The 18,111-nt window shown below is 44.1% G+C and overlaps 1 protein-coding gene across 2 annotated transcripts in view; it reads left to right on the plus strand.

Annotated features, from left to right (window-relative positions):
- GRAMD2B (GRAM domain containing 2B) overlaps positions 1–18,111 on the plus strand; it is a 205,011-nt gene that overhangs the window by 118,982 nt on the left and 67,918 nt on the right. Inside the window, exon 1 of one of the 2 annotated variants that reach the window (XM_040344568.1) lies at positions 2,027–2,339. The exons of the other annotated variant lie outside the window; for it this stretch is intronic. Coding sequence (XP_040200502.1) covers positions 2,257–2,339 — 83 coding nt within the window. The 5' untranslated portion in view covers positions 2,027–2,256. Of the gene's footprint in view, positions 1–2,026; positions 2,340–18,111 lie in introns of those variants that run through there. 2 annotated transcript variants of the gene reach the window in all.

Below are 18,111 nucleotides of genomic sequence, written 5' to 3' on the forward strand. Positions count from 1 at the left end.
TGTTCATGCACAACAAAAATTTTAGAGCCTGCACATCCAGTTTTTGTCGTCCGAAAATTAAGAATCTGCTGTCAAAAGTACTATACTAAGGACCAAAGAACTATAATGCAGTGCCGCTAGGCCAAAATCCTGCACTGTACTCCAGGCAGAGCTCTTAGCAGCGGTCCCCCAGTCAGCATGCCTTAACATGGGCAGCTCGGAAAGGGAAATCGGGGCTTCTGGGAGTACGCCATGCCACTTCTGGCTCCATCTTGCCACATCACCGAAAGTGCGTCAACCGACGCTATTTTGGTACACCCGATGCAGAGAGCGGAATTTTAGGATGTAGCTCTCCCACCATTCTCCTCACCTAGGTCCACCATGGCAGGATGCACTCCAGGCCTGAAAGTCACTGGGATGTGGCAGTTGCCTCATAAATTAATAAGTCAAGTATTCCACCAACACAAATGGGAACCCTTTAGGCAAATAAAATAAAGCAGACATAGCCACAACCATAGCTACCAGACCTATAGAAAAAAAACTGACGTTTCGGTGTGTACTCCTGGAGGGTCTGGAAACACAAAACAACTGAGGGTCAGAGGAATGGGAGGGACTTTTAAATCATGTCCGATTTGTTATTCGTGTAGAGGGCGGAGCCAATCATCTCTCCAAGTAGATGTCCTGGAAGATGAAGGCGGAAATCGGCAGATCGTTCATCGGACAAAATTGTACTTCTGATTTTGTGATCGTGTGTAAGGGTCTTTACCTGTCCACAAATCAAGCAGTGTCTTTACCCTAGCCGATTTTTCAACTGGCTCTTGGGTGTTACTGCCGCCTTTTTTGTATGGGAAACCAGCCGTGAAGCCTTGCTGGGAAGGAGGAGGGGGCCAAACTTCCCGATGACTTTGCCGTGGCCTAGTCACCCATAAGTGGGAGCAGGTAATTGTCAAATCCAGGTACCTGCTCCCCCCAAAACGTGCCAAACGTTGTAGCAGAGGGGAGGAAAATAGACCCCTTTCACACTGATGTGATTTACAGGCATTTTAGCGCTAAAAATAGTGGCTGAAAGCTGCCTCCAATGCCGCCCGAATGTGAAAGCCGGAGTGCTTCCACACTGGGGTGGTGTGCTTGTGCAACGTTAGAAAAAGTATTGCAAGCATCTTTGGGGCGGTTTGGGAGCACTGTATTTAGCACTCCCAAAATGCCCCTGCCCATTGCAATGAATGGGCAGTGCTTCTGAAGCACCTGAAAAGTGCTTTGGAAGCGCCGCTCGCAACACGGGCGTTTTTAACTCCTTTTTGGGTTAAAAGTGCCCCGCTATCGGCCGAAAAACGCCACTAAAACAAGCGGCGATTTACCGCTCAGCTCCATTCACACCTTGGCGACAAAACGCCCGACGCCTGGAGGGGAGAATTGCCATTGATGTCTATGGTTCACATATCATAAACGCCGTACGCCTGCCGCCTGAAAACAAGTCCCGGACCCTTTTTTTCAGGCAGCATTGGCGTTCGGCCATAGACATCAATGGCAATTCTTTGTGAAAAAAAAAAAAAAGGTAACCTAATCGCGGCAAAATACGCCACGTACGCGGCGTTACAATGTGAATGGGGGCTAACACACAGGCAGTCGCAGTCTGAAAGGGGTCTTTCTTACTGGTTTACCGCTCCTATTAGCCAGATGGGGCCCCATGATTCGAACAGCAGCCCTGGCCATGTCTATTATAGATGAAGAGTCTATAAACTGCAGAAATCAATGGCGGTTCCTGATAAAGCTGATTTTATATTTTACGAGTAATAAAGCAGGAATGTATGTGGTGTGCCAGGCTCTCCAGAACATTGTGAGGTGTAGTGCTCTGTGACTAGGCCAGGTTACCTCAGGCCCCCCTCCAGGCCCTCCTCACTCATCTTCTAGTGAAACATTTAAGCAGAGCCATTGTGAAATAACCAGCCCGTGAATAATTTACACCGAGCACGGGGCCCTGAACTTCTCCTCACAAGCCATGATATATAAGTAAAGACTCGGGGAACAATTAATAAGCTGATTTATGAAGTGCAATCAGCTGATGTGCAAATCAGCTTTCCCGCTCAGGACTGGAAGAACGAGTTCCCTTTCAGTAATTGGAGTTGTGCAAGGAAGGCGGCTGATCGTGTGAGAGAAGTAGGAGGAGGCCGAGCCGCTTCGGGGTGCTGAGTACAGAGATCTGAGGGAAGGACCCGGAGAGGGAGGCGGCGGTGTTTGTGTGCGCAGGAGGAGTTCAGTCCTCGGGACACTCAGGAAATGGTGATCATGACAGAACCGTCCTGGCAGCCTGACGAGCCGAGCAGGACCATGAGAAAGGATTATAAAGGAGCGCCTTCTTTGTGAGTATAGTCCGTGTATGGAGGTGTGTGTGAGGGGACGGGGGCTCTGTGCAGTTTTAGGCCGGTCTCGTCCTCTGTGTACGGGAAGTTTGTGTGAGGGGAGTGGGCGCTTCTCTATACACAGCCATGTCCTGTACTGGACAGGGACTCTTACTGTATTGCTCTGTTCTATAGCCATGTCTTCTATTACACTGGAGGGGGACTCCAGCTCCCACAGCCATGTCTCCTGCTGGCCCATGGAATGGATATAATGAAGACACACAGACAAGCTGCTCGCTTTGCCAGGGAAGTTTTTCTTCACTCAGAAGTGAATGAGGTGGCGTTTACCTTTATAGAGAGTACCCAATCGCATGCAAGAGAAATTAAAAAAAGTTTTTGTTGCTCGCACCTGATTGGATGATGGAAGTCAGCAGAGTTTCACCTCATTCCCTAAACTGTAAACATCCTTGCCAAAATGGGGGAAAATTATTTATATATATATATATATATATATATATATATATATATATATATATATATATATATATATATATATATATATATATATATATATATATATATATATATATATATATATATATATATAATTTCAATGGCAACTTTTCACATCTGAGCGTTTTGTCACCTGAAGAAAAATGCCCTAAGCTCAAAAAAAGAACGTGCGCTTCTTTGGGGCAGATTACAGGCTGTTTTCTGCATTTTTTACATTGGTGACCTGAACAAAATCAAGTTAAAAACACGCGACTTTGAAACACTCAGGTGTGAATGCAGCCTTTAGGCTCCCTACACACTTTGTGCGACTTGTCATGCAATTCTGGATGCTAAAGTCACGTGACATGTTGCACTCCATGTTTTTCAATGACCTCTGTTCAAATATGTGCGACTTGGTTGCAGCAACTTTAAAAAGGTTCCTGCGCTACTTTGGTCTGACTTCCATGCGTCTTGAGTGTCATAGACTGCAATGTAAACCCTTAAGTCGCATCTGAATGTTATTCAGTTGTGCAACAGCTGTCTATTATCATTTGTCAAACCCAAAGTCGCACAAGTGTGAAGATCTAAATGTGCATTTGGGGGGGGGGGGGGGGGGAGTGGTTAAAATACGCAGTTACGCTGCGTCTTAACCTCCTACTCCCCCTTTAAGCCGTACTAGGCGGTGGACAGAGCTGTTTACATATTTACTGGGGATTACATATTTGCTAGGGATACCCTTTATTTTATCAACTAGTACTGTTGCTTTTGGTCAAGTACTTGCTGATACTGAGTACACTCTGCTGTGCGATTTGCATCCTTATGACATCAATATGGGCAAATCGCACTGCAAAGAATCGCATGCAATTTGAACAGGAATGTGGTGCTATTCCTGTTCAAATCGCATGCAGTTTCCTCACGGCCTCTGTGTGAACCCAGGCTTGTCAGTGTGGGTTTACACAGGAGCAGTGGGGAAACCCGCATGCAATTCGGACAGGAATTGCACTGCATTCCTGTACAAATCGCATGTGATTCTTTGCAGTGGGATTTGCGCTAGTTTGTTTATTAGGGTTGTCCCGATACCAAGCATTTGCCCGAGTACTTGTACTCGGGCCAATGCTCCCGATGCTTCACCCGATACTTGTACTGTCAGGGGTGATCGGTGCATGGGGAAGTTACAGGCACCAATCACCGCTATAGTGTATTCCCGCTGTGTATTCCCGCCGTGTATTCCTCTGTGTATCCCACCGTGTTCCTCTCCCCTTCCGTGCTCCTCCTCCACCCCCTGGAACTGTCAGGATGGAGAGCGGGGTAGGAGCCGGTAAATCCAGCTCCTTACTGCTCCAAATGGACAGAGTCGGTGATGACTGACTGTCCATTCACATAACTGAAACATCGTACGCTGTCTTCACTCCATTCATTTTCAGCGCAGCTGATGCTGCTGAGAAAGGGACTGGGGAACATGTGTCCCTAGTCCCATTCTCTGTCTCAAAGGGGAGATGTCAGAGGTCTGTTAAGACCCCTGATATCTCACCAAAGCCCCCCAACAGGGCTGAAAAAAAAATACAGAATAAAAAAAAAAAAGGAATACAAAAATGATTGTAGAAAATAATAAAAAAAACAAAAGAAAAAACACGCTGACACGGTCCCGCCCCCCCCCCCCTTAAAAAAAGGAAAGCATTATAAATAAAAAAAATTGTAAAAAAAAAAATAAAAAACTGACACATGTGCTGCTGTCACATGAGATTAAAAAAAAGTATCGGTATTCTGTATCGGCGAGTACTTGAAAAGAAGTATCGGTACTTGTACTCGGTCTTAAAAAAGTGGTATCGGGACAACCCTAATGTTTATGGATGCAAATCGCACCACAAAGTATCGGTATCAGAAGTATTTTCAAGACTTAAAAGAAAACCTCAGTGTCGGTGCATCTCTAAAATTTACTTGCTGCAGTTGCAATGCTTCGCTTCACACCCGCAGCAAAATCTGGCAGGCAGCAAGTCTGCCAAATGCAATACATTCAGGTGACCAGGGAAGTGCCACAAACACTGTGCAGTTGTTGTACAGAACCTGGCAAAAAAGGGGTGTAATCACCTACTTGCCACCTGTCAATCTCCTCTGAGGTGCAGTTTGAGGCTGGGTTCACACGTATGCAAATTGGATGCAGCTTCCCTGCATCCAATGCACATGATGGGAAACTGTGACCAGCTCTCAATGGTGCCAGTTTACAAATGTCTAGGGCCATTGCGGTCCGGATTGAAAAAGGGTTCAGGTGTAAATTCAGACCCGAATTGCACTTGAGCCAGTGAACAGGGACACACCGGACCCCAGGCACAAAACTGTGGCTGCATATGTGTGATCCCGGTCAAAATGTGGATTGTGCTTCGGAGGAAAAGCTAGATTTAGATTAGAGGTTGACCGATATGCTGGCTGATATTTGGCCATTTTTGAAAAATCGACATTGGTGTTCCACCTCCCTTCTCCACACTTCATTGGCACTTGACGCTTGTCAGAGCCACTGAGTGTGTGAAACTGACACATATAACAATGCAGAGAGAGGAGCTGTCAAAATTGAGGGTTGATGTCAGGGGTGGGCAGGACCCAGCAGCTATCAAACACCAGCCAATAGGATGGGATCTGGGCGAGCTGCTACATGTATGTATATTCCCCCTTTAAGCAGTCCAATCATTGGCTGGTGTTTTGATAGCTGCTGGGTCCCGTCCATCACCGCTGAATTTTGACAGCTCCTTGCTCTGCATTCAGTTACATGCCAGTTTCACACGCAGTTACACTATATTGGCCCAGTGCGAAACATGCCACGCCAATCGGTGCCACCTGCCAATCGGTGTCATCTGTACTAAGGACATCAAGTGTGTGTGTGTGTGTGTGTGTGTGTTAGAGCGATGGGTGCAAGCGGGGGGAGTAGAGTGGGTGAGTTTGAGATGAAGGGGGGGGGGGGATAAAATCGGCCTAAAATATCTCCAAAAATCAGAATTGTATCATTGGCTGCCTCAATTTCTAAATATGGGCCAGAGAGAAACCCATATCAGTCAATCTCTGAATTGGATGCACATCTACAGTAGATCTACTCTTATTGGTTTTAGTCAACCAACACCACTGACTCCAGGTTGTACAGCAACCAATGCCTTCCCACAGCCTCCAGATGGCCTTTTAAGGTGGCATTTAACACCTTCCAGGAATACAGCAGTTCCAACTCTCATTGGCCTTGGCTCTCTTCTCCCCAGCTACTTCTGGGGGCTGGGCTATCAACTCCTTGATTGGCCGGTGGTGGAATTATGTCGTCCCACATTTGCGCACAGGAGTTGGTCATTCTGGCACAGCAAAAAAAACTTGCCTGAGCCTCTGCATATCTGCAGCAGCTCTTCTCCCTTCCCCTGGCTCTTGCACGCTTGGCTATGAGCAGTGGGAGCCATTGGCTCCTGCTGCTGTCAGTCAAAACCTCTGAATAGATTCACACAACCCGTCTTGGAATTGAGCATGCACAAGTGCCCTCATAAGAAGCTATGGGGGCACTTGGTAGGGGGGAGGAGCTCTGGCAGAGGACCCCCAAAAGAGGATTGGGCTGCATTGTGCAGATAAGAGTGACATGTTAAGTATTTTAATGGGGGGGGGGTGGGGGGTGTAAATGAACTTTACATTCACTTTAAGTGGGCTTTGAAGTACAGCCAAAGCTCATTTGACTGTACTTCTCCTGTGGCTTTGCAGTTTGTTCTGTGACCTGTGTTTTCAGCAGACAGTGGGCTAACCTCCACCGAGCCGGTCCAGACATGGGCAAGATCGCATCCATATGGTTGGGATCCACCCACATGCTTGGACAAGCACCTGGCCCAGCCTCTTGGCGAGCTGCTGAGCCTGAGCCGGCCGCTTCTGCCCCCTCCACAGCTCAGCACTCCAGTGAGTGTAGGGGGGGGGGGGGGCAGAGCTACTGACTGTCAGCAGTTCTCTGCTCAGGGAGCTGGGAGAACCGAGCCATTGGCAGTGTTAGCTTGGATTTCAGTGTTGGAGCTGGCACGGGACAGATGCAGCATTGGACCGATGCTGCAACCACTTAGGTAAGTATGATTAAAATAGTTTTCCCATACATCTTTTAATGCCCACAAGACTCGTCTATCAAGTGAATGCTGTGATTAGCTTTCACTGTGGTCACGGTCGGGAGCCTGTCTCGCTGGATTCTAGTGAGAAACTGATAGCTGTCACTGACAGATCTGTCAGTTTTCTTGAGTGCACTCTCAGCACGCAGCCTCAGGCTGCTGCAAACGCATGATGGGTTGCGTAGATGGCAAGAGGAAAAAACACACCTGGCTCAGTGCTAAAATTTGGTACAGGAGTTTCGTCGAGCAGAGGGAGACGCATTCAAAATGGTGCCACTCCAAAAACGTGACACTGAAACATCAGATGTTGCCCAAATGTGAATGAGGCCTAAGTGACTAGATATACATTGACTGTATGGACTCTGGCCCACTTCACACTGCTGCGAATTCTATTGTGAATTTGAGCTGTTGCGATTTCTCAAATTCGCAAGTCATTAAAATAACAGTGTTTTCAATTAGTGCACTGCAAAATCTAAACTGCGGGGGGGGAAGGGTCCTGTGCGAGTTTGATCCGTGTGCGATGCGCATTCTATAGACTGGCATTCCCTGAAATCACGGTAAAATCGCGTGATTTTGAATTCACAGCAGTGTGACCCTAGCCTTACACAGCTGAGTTTGACAAGGATGGGTACGTAGATCCTGACTCAGAGCCTATGCATCCAGGCTATGCACCCATCCCTGCATACCTGTCAAACTCGACCCTGTGGGTGGTTCTATATAGCCATTTCAGCTCCAGGCCATTTCTGGCACTTTTTGTTTACAATCAGTATTTATCGCTAGAAAATGACTTGGAACATGTATATGAAATTTTAAAGCGAAGGCCCGAGCATAAATTGGTGGGTTTTGCAATTTTTTTTTTTTTCGTTGCACAATATTTGGGCGGCGGTTTTTCAAACTTAATTTTTAGAGAGAAAATACTTTTTTTTTTATTTTTGCATTGAAATTAAGAAAAATATATAACCCATGCCACGGCAACAAACTACATACATTTTACTATCTATAGGTGACATTTTAACAAGCACAGGGGGGACCGGGGCATTTTTATTTTAATCTTGCTTTACAAAAAAATTGTATCATTTGGTGCAACAAGGAATGTAAACATCCCTTGTGACACAGCAATAGGCAGTGACGGGTACTATTTATGAAAGGACCTGGGGCCAAAAGCATTCAAAACACTAAAATCGGCCTTTTTAAATGCTTTTATTTATTTTGAACATGGCGTTGATGGCATCTGTGTGAACTGGAAGTGATGCCAGTTAATCGCTTCCAAGTTACTGCTATGGAGACCAGATCAAAGCTGATCCTGGCTTTGATCGGCTGTCCGGCCAGCTGGCAGACGTGCCAGGTTGCTCTGCTCTCGATGGGAGAGCCTGGGCAAGCTTCTGGAGGAGGGCACAGCAGTCAAGTGGCTAGTTGGCTGCCCTGATTGCTCTTGCCAACAAGCCAACCTCCGGCTCTAAAAAAAACAAAAAAAAAACCTATACTGGGGTAATGCCTGCAAATGCAGGCATCATCACAGTACAACCACTTGAAGTCAAGCAAAGTATGGGTACGTCGAATGGTGGCAAGTGGACATTTGATGTATCTATTCACTTATATAAGCTGCCTGCATGCAGCTCATTGCAGGTACAAACTGTTACACCAGGCTGTACAGCAATGTTCTCTATTCAAACACTGGACTGTGACTCCAGCTTATCACTGTATTAAGGAATGAGGTCAGGTTGTTGGCATTCCTGGCATTACTGTGAGATGATTGTGTTTGGAGTTGGTGCATGTATAATCCATGGCTGAGATTTCAACTATAAATACTATCTGTCATCCTAATTGTCTGTATGCTAAACTTAGACTAGTGTTTCTCAACTTCTTAGGGATCATGCACATGGACTCCTTCAGGCATACTCCTCAAATTCGGTGTGTTTCCATGCCCTGAAGTCACAGGTGTTGTGGCCAGCAGGCTGTACTAATCGGTGGTAGGCTGCCATGGACATACACTTTTAACCGGGACAGCTGTTGCGTGTGTACTGGGACAGCTGGGTGGCCCTGGATGCAAACTGTGTGGCCAGGGCTGTTCCTCTGAGTGGTTACACATGTACAGGAATGGATGTGTGGGTACAAGTTTATAGCAGAGATGTCTGCTAGCCTGTATTTGACTCCTGCAGGCTGGTGAATATGGCTTTACATGGACACTTGAGACTTTATTTTTATTTCTAAAGTTAACACTTACCCAATCATCATCATTTCAAAAATTGAGAATTTGTTTACTGGCCAATTTCAGCCAGTGAAGCAATTGATCAGACTGATCTCAGTTTGATTGGCTGCCTTGGAGGCAGAGGAGGGATCGGGTTATAATTGGACCCCAGATCTCTGCATCAAGAGGACCTGTCACTGTCCCAGCTATCAAAAGCAATAAAGTTAAGTAGAAAAAAATAAATTAAGACAGTGTTACAAGGACATTAATAACAAAAAAATAAAAATTAAGACCCCCCCCCCCCCAAATCCCTCCTTGCATGCAAATGCACGCTTAGGTCCCGCCTGCATGTGTATATGGTGACTGCGCCACAAATGTGAGATTCCCCCGAACATCAGATTGGGAGCAATAATTCTAGCACCTTAGCTCATGTTTAACTCTAAATTGGTGACCTGTAAAGGCTTATAAAGCATCGAGCAAAGGATGAAGCCACATGACAATGCTGACCCACTGGTATTGGAATGAATGGCATTCTCAGCCTGGGCTCCAGGCAGGTCATGTTCCACTCTGCCACTCGGAGCTTAATCATGGACCTCTGCCGGGTTCCCCCCCCCCCCCCCCCCCATATAAAAAGAATGTGACTTTTTTTTTATTTATTTTTTTATGCAGTTTGTTAGATTAGGTTGGATCAATCGTTGTTTGCGTTAGATCTCACACAGAGGAAGCTCCTGGTTCATTCATAATGGCACCCCCAATGCATCTGAAACTGCAGCATGTTTTCAGTTGTGGGAAATTGCATGGTGCAAAATCACCATGCGGTTTCCCTCCAGGCTACATTTTGGAAGGTGCAGGAACCCTTTCCTGTGGGAAATGCAGTCCCAGCAGCAGATTCAAATGAATGGGCTGCCGTGCCCAAGCAAACACGGCTCGCAGAGCCACACAGGTGAGAATATAGCCTTGACTGAAATGCACGTATTTGCATTAACTTGCATACGGTACATACATGTTGTTTTTGAATTGGATGCATTTGAGAGGTGGTGTATCGCTTGCTTTAACACCTTAAACCCAGGACTAGTGTGCCACCCCCATTCAGCAAGGATCGTTTTTGCTGTGTCACAATGCAAAGCATTGTGACATATATATCCACCACTCTACTGCCTTTGCAGGGAATGTTTTATTTTATTTTTATTTTTTTTGGGGGGGGGGGGGGGATATACCATGGCTCAGCCACTTTTTTTTTATGTTAAATTTTTTTAAGGCATGAAGCCACCATGTTAAAGGTTTCATAGTCATACTAGTGCTTTAAGCTTTATTGCTAAGGCTATGCATAGACACCGAACGTCAGCTGGTTTAGCAGGACTTTTTGGTATGTGGTGTGGACTGCTTTGGCAAGCTCTGTTGTATGATCATGCTGGAAAACCAGCATTCGAACATTGCTTGCAGACAATAGAACAGAGAGTGTGATCCCTGCATTAAAGGGGTTTGTAAAGGTTCGTGGTGGGTTTTTTTTTTTTTTTTTTTTTTTTCTAAATGGGTTCCTTTTTAAGCTAGTTCATTGTTGGTTCACTTACCTTTTTCCTTCGATTTCCCTTCGAAATGTTTTCTTTGTGGGGTGTTTTTTTGTCATAAATTCGTTGGTGTTTGCCTGTACCATACGTCTAAAGTTTAGGGAGCTACAACTTAAAAGTCTCAAACCTTATTTACCTCTTGATAACCTTGTGTGGAATCTGACTAGATATGTTAACAGTTACAAGTTCCCTTGAACACACAAGTTTGAAGATGGAAAGGCAAAGTTCAACTGAGTTGTGTCTCACCTGTAAGCAGGTGGCTGAACAAGGATCATGTGAGAGTCACTTTGTGCAAGATCGCACTTCTGTAACAAATGGCAAATCTTCAGAAGCTCCTAAAGAGTTGAACATGGTTTGTGATCATTTCCTATACAAATAGACCCCAAAAAAATGCAATACATACACTGTATGTGTTGCATTTTTCAGTGTCTATTTGTATAGGAAATGATCACAAACCATGTTCAACTCTTTAGGAGCTTCTAAAGACTTGTCATGTATTTTGATACAGAAGTGTGATCTTGCACAAAGTTGAGTTGACTCTCGCATGAGACACAACTCAGTTGAACTTTACCTGTCCATCTTCAAACTTGTGTGTTCTAGGGAAATTGTACAGTGCCTTGCAAAAGTATTTAGCATGTTTTGTTGCCTCACAGCCTGGAATTAACATGGCTTGTTTGAGGATTTGCATCATTTAATTTACAGAACATGCCCACAACTTTGAAGATGGGAAGGTTTATTTTGTGTTTATTTTATTATGAAGCAAACAAATGGGACAAAATAACAAAGTTCATGTGCATAACTATTCACCCCCTAAAGTCAATACTTTTGTAGAGGAACTTTTTTGCGGCTATCACAGCTCCAAATCGCTTTGGGTAAGTCTCTGAGCTTGCCACATTTTACCCCTGGGATTTTTTTTCCCATTCCTCCTTGCAAAACTCCTTCAGCTCCAAGTTAGATGGTTTGTGCTTGTGAATAGCACTTTAAGTCTGACCATTCTATTGGATTGAGGTCTGGGCTTGACTAGGCCATTCCAGCACATTTACATGTTTCTCCTTAAACCACTCAAGTGTTGCTTTAGCAGTATGTTTGGGGTTATTGTCCTGCTGGAAGGTGAACCTCTGTCCTAGCCTCAAATCACACACAGAGTGGTACAGGTTTTGCCCAAGAATATCCCTGTATTTAGCACCATCCATCTTTCCCTCAACTCCGATCAGTTTCCCAGTCCTGACTGTTGAAAAACATCCCCACATCATGATGCTGCCACCACCATGTTTCACTGTGCGTATGGTGTTCTTCGGGTGATGTGTTGGGTTTGCGCCAGACATGCGTTTTCTTTGATGGCCAAAAAATTCAATTTTAAACCCCCTTCACATTGAGGGCGTTTTTGCAGGCGCTATAGTGTTAAAAATAGCGCCTGCAATCTGTCCTTAACCACTGAAGCCTCGGACCATATTGCTGGTCAAAGACCAGGCCACTTTTTGCGATTCGGCACTGCGTCGCTTTAACTGACAATTGCGCGGTCGTGCGACGTGGCTCCCAAACAAAATTGGCGTCCTTTTTTTATTTTTTTTCCCACAAATAGAGTTTCTTTTGGTGGTATTTGATCACCTCTGCGGTTTTTCGTTTTTGCGCTATAAACAAAAATAGAGCGACAATTTTGGAAAAAATTAATAATTTTTTACTTTTTGCTATAATATCCCCCAAAAATATATAAAAAAAACATTTCTTTTCCTCAGTTTAGGCTGATACGTATTCTTCTACATATTTTTCGTAAAGAAATATTGCAATAAGCGTTTGGTTTGCGCAATTGGTTTTTTTTTTTTTTTTTTACTAGTAATGGGGGCGATTACCAATTTTTTTTCGGCAAGTGTTTTAACAGCTGCTCCTCACACTCCAGTGCGCTGGCAGGGTGTCAAAAGTCCTGCCAGCAGCTTCTTTGGAGCGTTTAGCTCTGATGCATGAGGCTCCAAGGATTAGGTGTACTGTCCGGCCCCGCTGCTGGCAGCCTGTCATTCTGAGAGGTTGAACGCTGTGGCTGGACAGTGCACTGAACAGTACTTATATTTGGTGCAGTATGCGCCCAGGGATGACTGTCCAGAAGTACTACTTGGTTCATCATCCCGCATTGCAGCTGACAGCCAGTTTGCCAGGCTGTCAGCAGGGCTGGATAGTGCACCTTTACCTTCACTTGCACCCAAATGTCCAGTGTTCATGAGGTCTAAAGCTGAACTCCAGGAATTGACATTGGTCCAGCTTTCTTTAAATCAAATTCTTTATATCTTGCATATGGAGATACATATATTCCCTATACTAGTCTGTTACAATGAGAGCTGGTTTTCTGTATGTTGCTTGAGCGACTTGCTGTCTGTACTGAACTTGTTGTCACTCGCCTGGAACCTCCCGCCTTTCAGAGACTCCGGTATTCATAGGGGGGAAAAAAAGGGGCCACGCAAACAAAACATCCCTTCCCCACCTCACCACTGAGTGTATGTAGTACTGACTATTACAGTGAACTTCTACATCCCTCCCGATGTAAGCTATAAAGAATTGGCTGTAACAAAGCTAGAACTATGTAACTAATAATAAACATTTCCTGGAGTTTAGCTCTTAAAACCTGTCTTTATGCAGATGCTGGTGAACCTTGTTTGCCCCAAGGCCTGTAAAACCAGGGACACAGAGTAGGCTCCACCACCTGGATGGTGCAGCTGTAGAGGACCATGTAGTTGAAAGGACAAGCTGCAGCAATAATGGCTATCTCAAGAATGGTAATTGGTCAAAGAATAGAAAAGTCCCCTTGTTCACCCATTTTGAGGAGTGTCTAATATGGATTCTGACTAAATGTGTAACATTTCCAAGTTCTCTAGTGTACAGGTTTTATAGCTAGGGCAGGCAGAGTTCAGCTGAGTTGAATCGCACCTGTATAAGCGGGGTAAAGGTCATAGGAGTCTGAACAAATCTCAAGTAGAAAACTTGATTATACTGTAAGGATGACCTAAAACGATGGGGCAGCGCAAAGCATGGCTTGTATGTGTTCTAGTTATTAACTAGAACTATAGCCGTTACTACTGGGCTCGACAAATCCCGGTCACCATGGCGACTAGAAATAGGATCCTGGCGACTTGGCTTGGAAGGGGGCAGGCGCTATCTGGTGGTGAGCCGTTGGTATTACAAGTTATTACCACCAAATGTGTAAGCTGGCGCCATCTGGTGGTGGCCGTTGGTATTACAAGTTAAACAGCAATTGTAATGTTGTTCACCATTTTCACTGCCATCTTCTTCCCTCTAATTGGAACCACCAAACGATATAGATATAGATATAGATATAGATATAGATATAGATATAGATATAGATATAGATATAGATATAGATATAGATATAGATATAGATATAGATATAGATATAGATAAAAAATTTTTTTTATATAAACACCCTAGAGAATAAAATGGCGATCGTTGCAATACTTTCTGTCACGCCGTATTTGCGCAGCGGTCTTACAAGCGCACTTTTTTTTGTGAAAAAATTACACTTTTTTAATAAAAAAAATAAGACAACTGTAAAGTTATCCCTATATTTTTTTTTTATTATGAAAGATTGTTACGCCGAGTAAATTCATACCCAACATGTCACGCTTCAAAATTGCGTCCGCTCGTGGAATGCCGACAAACTTTTACCCTTTAAAATCTTCATATCTACATATGTGAGACCCCTGTGTAGCAGGGCAACAGATGAGTCCAAGTGGTAGGCAAAAGTATAGCCAGGGTCAGTTCACGTGGAAGGCAGTGGCATGGTTATTTGGGGAAGCATGGAAAATGGTCAGCACAGATGATGGAATGGTTAAAAATATGGGCTAATATTTTTCTTGTACAAAGAGTTTTATTGAAAAAGCACATCAACAGAAAAAAGAATACAAAAGAAAAAGCAGTGGTGGACACGCCATGAGCGATTATCATACAGAGAACTGGAGGCATCAAAAAAGTTAGTCCGTAGACCTGAGATTGATCCAGCCCCTAGGAATCCAGAAGCGAATCCAGAAGACTGGCAAAAGAATGTCCCCAACTCAAGTGGCCTGCTAAGTCGACCTAATGCTGGCTTAGGTAACATACCTGTTAACACACCGGAGTAAATGTATAACTTAAAAGCACAATAGCTATACGATGCACAACATTACAATAATAAAAAAAATAATGAAAAAAATAAAATTCAAACAAGCTCATAGCAGAGGATATCATTATCCAAAATGTAAAATAAACAATGCATCATGTGTCCAAGACCAACAGGACCAAGCCTGTGGGCCCAAGCCACAAAGAATGAAGAAAGGGAGGATGAGGAGAAAGAGAACCAGCTAGAAAAATAACATGAACAAATGGCATTGAAAAGAAAGAGAGAGAAAAGAAAAGACAAGAAGAAAATTAAAATAAAAGAAAGAAAAGGGTCCACGGGGCGGGGGGGGGAACAGAGGCTCATCAAAGAGAAAGTAGCGTGGGGTCAAATCGTGAAGGGTGATTGTAGGCCACCCAGGGTTGCCATACCCGGAGGAATTTATCGTGGGTATCCGCTAACACAGCAGTAAGTTTCTCATTAACCATAATATCATTAATGCAGTTTTTAACTGCTTCGAAGCTGAGGACCGGGGTCTTCCAGGCCCTTGCAATGGTCAATTTAGTTGCAGTAAAAACATGCGCCGCCAGCTGGCGTTCAGGGTGGAGAAGCTCTGTGATCGGTTTCCATAAAAGGGCCTCAAAAGGGTCCCTCTTTAAGTTGGTATCAAAGAGGTTGCGGAGCAACGCATACACTCTAACCCACAATCTGCATACCCTGGGGCAGGTCCACCAGATATGTGCCATTGTACCCTCCTGAGAGCATCCACGGAAGCACAAAGGGGAGTAGGAAGGTATAAAACTTGCCAGCCTAGCCGGGGTATAATACCACCTATAGAACACTTTATAAGCGTTCTCCTGAAAGAGAACATTTGTAGAGCATTTAGACAATGCTAAAGTCAAAGCTTGCCAATCTTCCGGATCGAGTTGCTTCCCAAGCTCAGCCTCCCACTGAAGGTGATAAGGTATGGGCTAATATTTTTAAAGTTGTATGATAAAGTTGGAAGCATTCACCAATGCAAAGGCTAAAGGGAGGGATACTGGGGACAATGGCAGCTGGTATCTATCTCCTTCTTTTTTTTTTTTTTTTTTTTTTTTTGCTGTCTTCAGCCTGCTTCAGATAGTGGAATATTGAATGGCAAGTGGCGCTCATGAAGTCGGCTGATGGCATCAGAGTGAAGGTCTTCTGGGGGGGGATTTCACTAAAGCCTGACAGCCGCTTCTCCCCGTCTAGAAAATTGTGGTCATCTTTTAAATCTGTAATAGTAGGGTGCTTGACCCCATCAGTAGTCAAAGTTTTAAGGGCTCATTCAGTTTTTGACAGATGCATTTTTACACTGAAATCAATAGAAGGCATCAAAATGTGCTTCATACTTTGCATCAGTGCATATGAGCTTTTATACACTTGCGTTTCCACTGATTCTGTAAAAAAAAAAATGCATCTGCCAAAATCAGACAAGTTTTAATAAATGACAGGTGACTATAGTAATACAGCAGCATTCGTGGGCACAAGTAGGAAGGTGTCCATCTCGTCTTATCAGAGTAAATATTGATTGGGAAGGAGATGGTTATTTGCATTCCACATATGAGAATAATTAGGATTGTAATACAGGTTTGGATAAGCTATTTATTTTATTTGCAGAGCAAATCTATTTAGATCTGTGGATATCGGTGCTAAAAAATATTTTGTCTTCATAATGGCTGGGGACCAGTGTGCTGAACACCAATACTCTTCCATATCTCTCTTGCTAAGCACAATTCATAATATTAATGTGTTGTGCAAATCCTGAAGATTAACTTAACATGTTTGCAGTTTGATCATCTGAAAAATATCAATTGGGGGAGTTATCAAAACTAGAGCAGACTAGCTGCCATCTTCAGCTGGTACAATTAGGGTTAATTATAGGCCTCATGTGCACTGCTGCTGGTAAGGCTGGGTTCACACTACGGTTTTCCCGTCCGTCAGCCGCATACGATTTATATGAAAAACCGTATGCGGCTGAAACGGACGGGAACGTATGGAACCGCACATATGTGCGTTTTCCATTGACGTTAATGTTAAAGGAAAACGTATGCGTTTGCCATACTGTTTTAAAAACGGCCGCAAAACCGTGGTTGAACACGGTTTTGCGTACGTTTAAAAAACGTTTTGCCAGCAAATCGTACGCACCCGGATGCATCTGAGTGCATACGATTTGCAATGCATTGTCTATCTATGTTTTCCCGTCCGGGCCCGTACGTTTTCAATACTGAAATCGTATGCGGCTGACGGACGGGAAAACCGTAGTGTGAACCCAGCCTAACTGAGGTTTAGGCCCCATGCACACTGGAAGTTTTTGGACATTTTTACAGTGTGTGGTGTTTTTTTATATATATATATATATATATATATATATATACACATACACATACACATACACATACACATACACATACACATACACATACACATTAAACTCTCCATGTTATCCTATGTGTCCATGCACACATGGGCTGTTATCAGCAGTTTTGGGGAGTTGGTGTTTTTCAGCAGTAAAGAAAAAAAAAACTCAACTAGTGGATTCTGAGAGACAGTTTTCAGCTGTATAAACGCTAAAATCTTCACTTTGTTTATAAAAAACAAACAAAAAAAAAAAACGCTAACATGGAAAAACACTATTGCAAAAACATTGAAAAACTCACTGCAAAGCTACTGGCGGTTTTATAACATTATTTTAACATCCAGTGTGCATGAGGCCTTAAGAGCAGTAGGGCATTTTTTTCAGCTGCCCCTGAACTCTGAAGCTGATAAATTGCAGTTTATTGGTGTTATGGGCTTTTTTTAACCACTTTTCGACCACCTTACGACTATATACGGCGGCACTTTAAAGATGGATATCTCGGTAACGGCAGCAACTGCTGCCACAACCGAGGTATCCATCTTTAGTGTGAGCGGTCCTGTAAAAGATAACGGTGCTCTCCGCGGCGGATTAGGCCCGAGATCACCATTATCGGCGGCAGGAGGGGGCCCTTCTCGCGGCTCTCCCGTGCCCTCCGCCGCTTACCGGAGCCGTCGGTAGCGGCGGAGGCGATCGGGTGCTTCAGCCTGCTCTGTGGGGATACGAGTGAGGGCAAGATGGTCCCCATAGCATTGCTGGGCGGAAGTGACGTCAAAACGTCAGTCCCGCCAGCGTCTTAGAGCCTTTTTTTGTTATTTCAAATGACAATTTTTTTTTTTTTTTTTTTTTTTGCATTCAAGTCTAAATATTAGATCTGAGGTCTTTTTGACCCCAGATCTCATATTAAGAGGACCTGTCATGATTTTTTTTCTATTACAAGGGATGTTTACATTCCTTGTAATA

The sequence above is a fragment of the Rana temporaria genome, chromosome 1, assembly GCF_905171775.1.
Source record: "Rana temporaria chromosome 1, aRanTem1.1, whole genome shotgun sequence".
Lineage (NCBI taxonomy): Eukaryota > Metazoa > Chordata > Amphibia > Anura > Ranidae > Rana > Rana temporaria.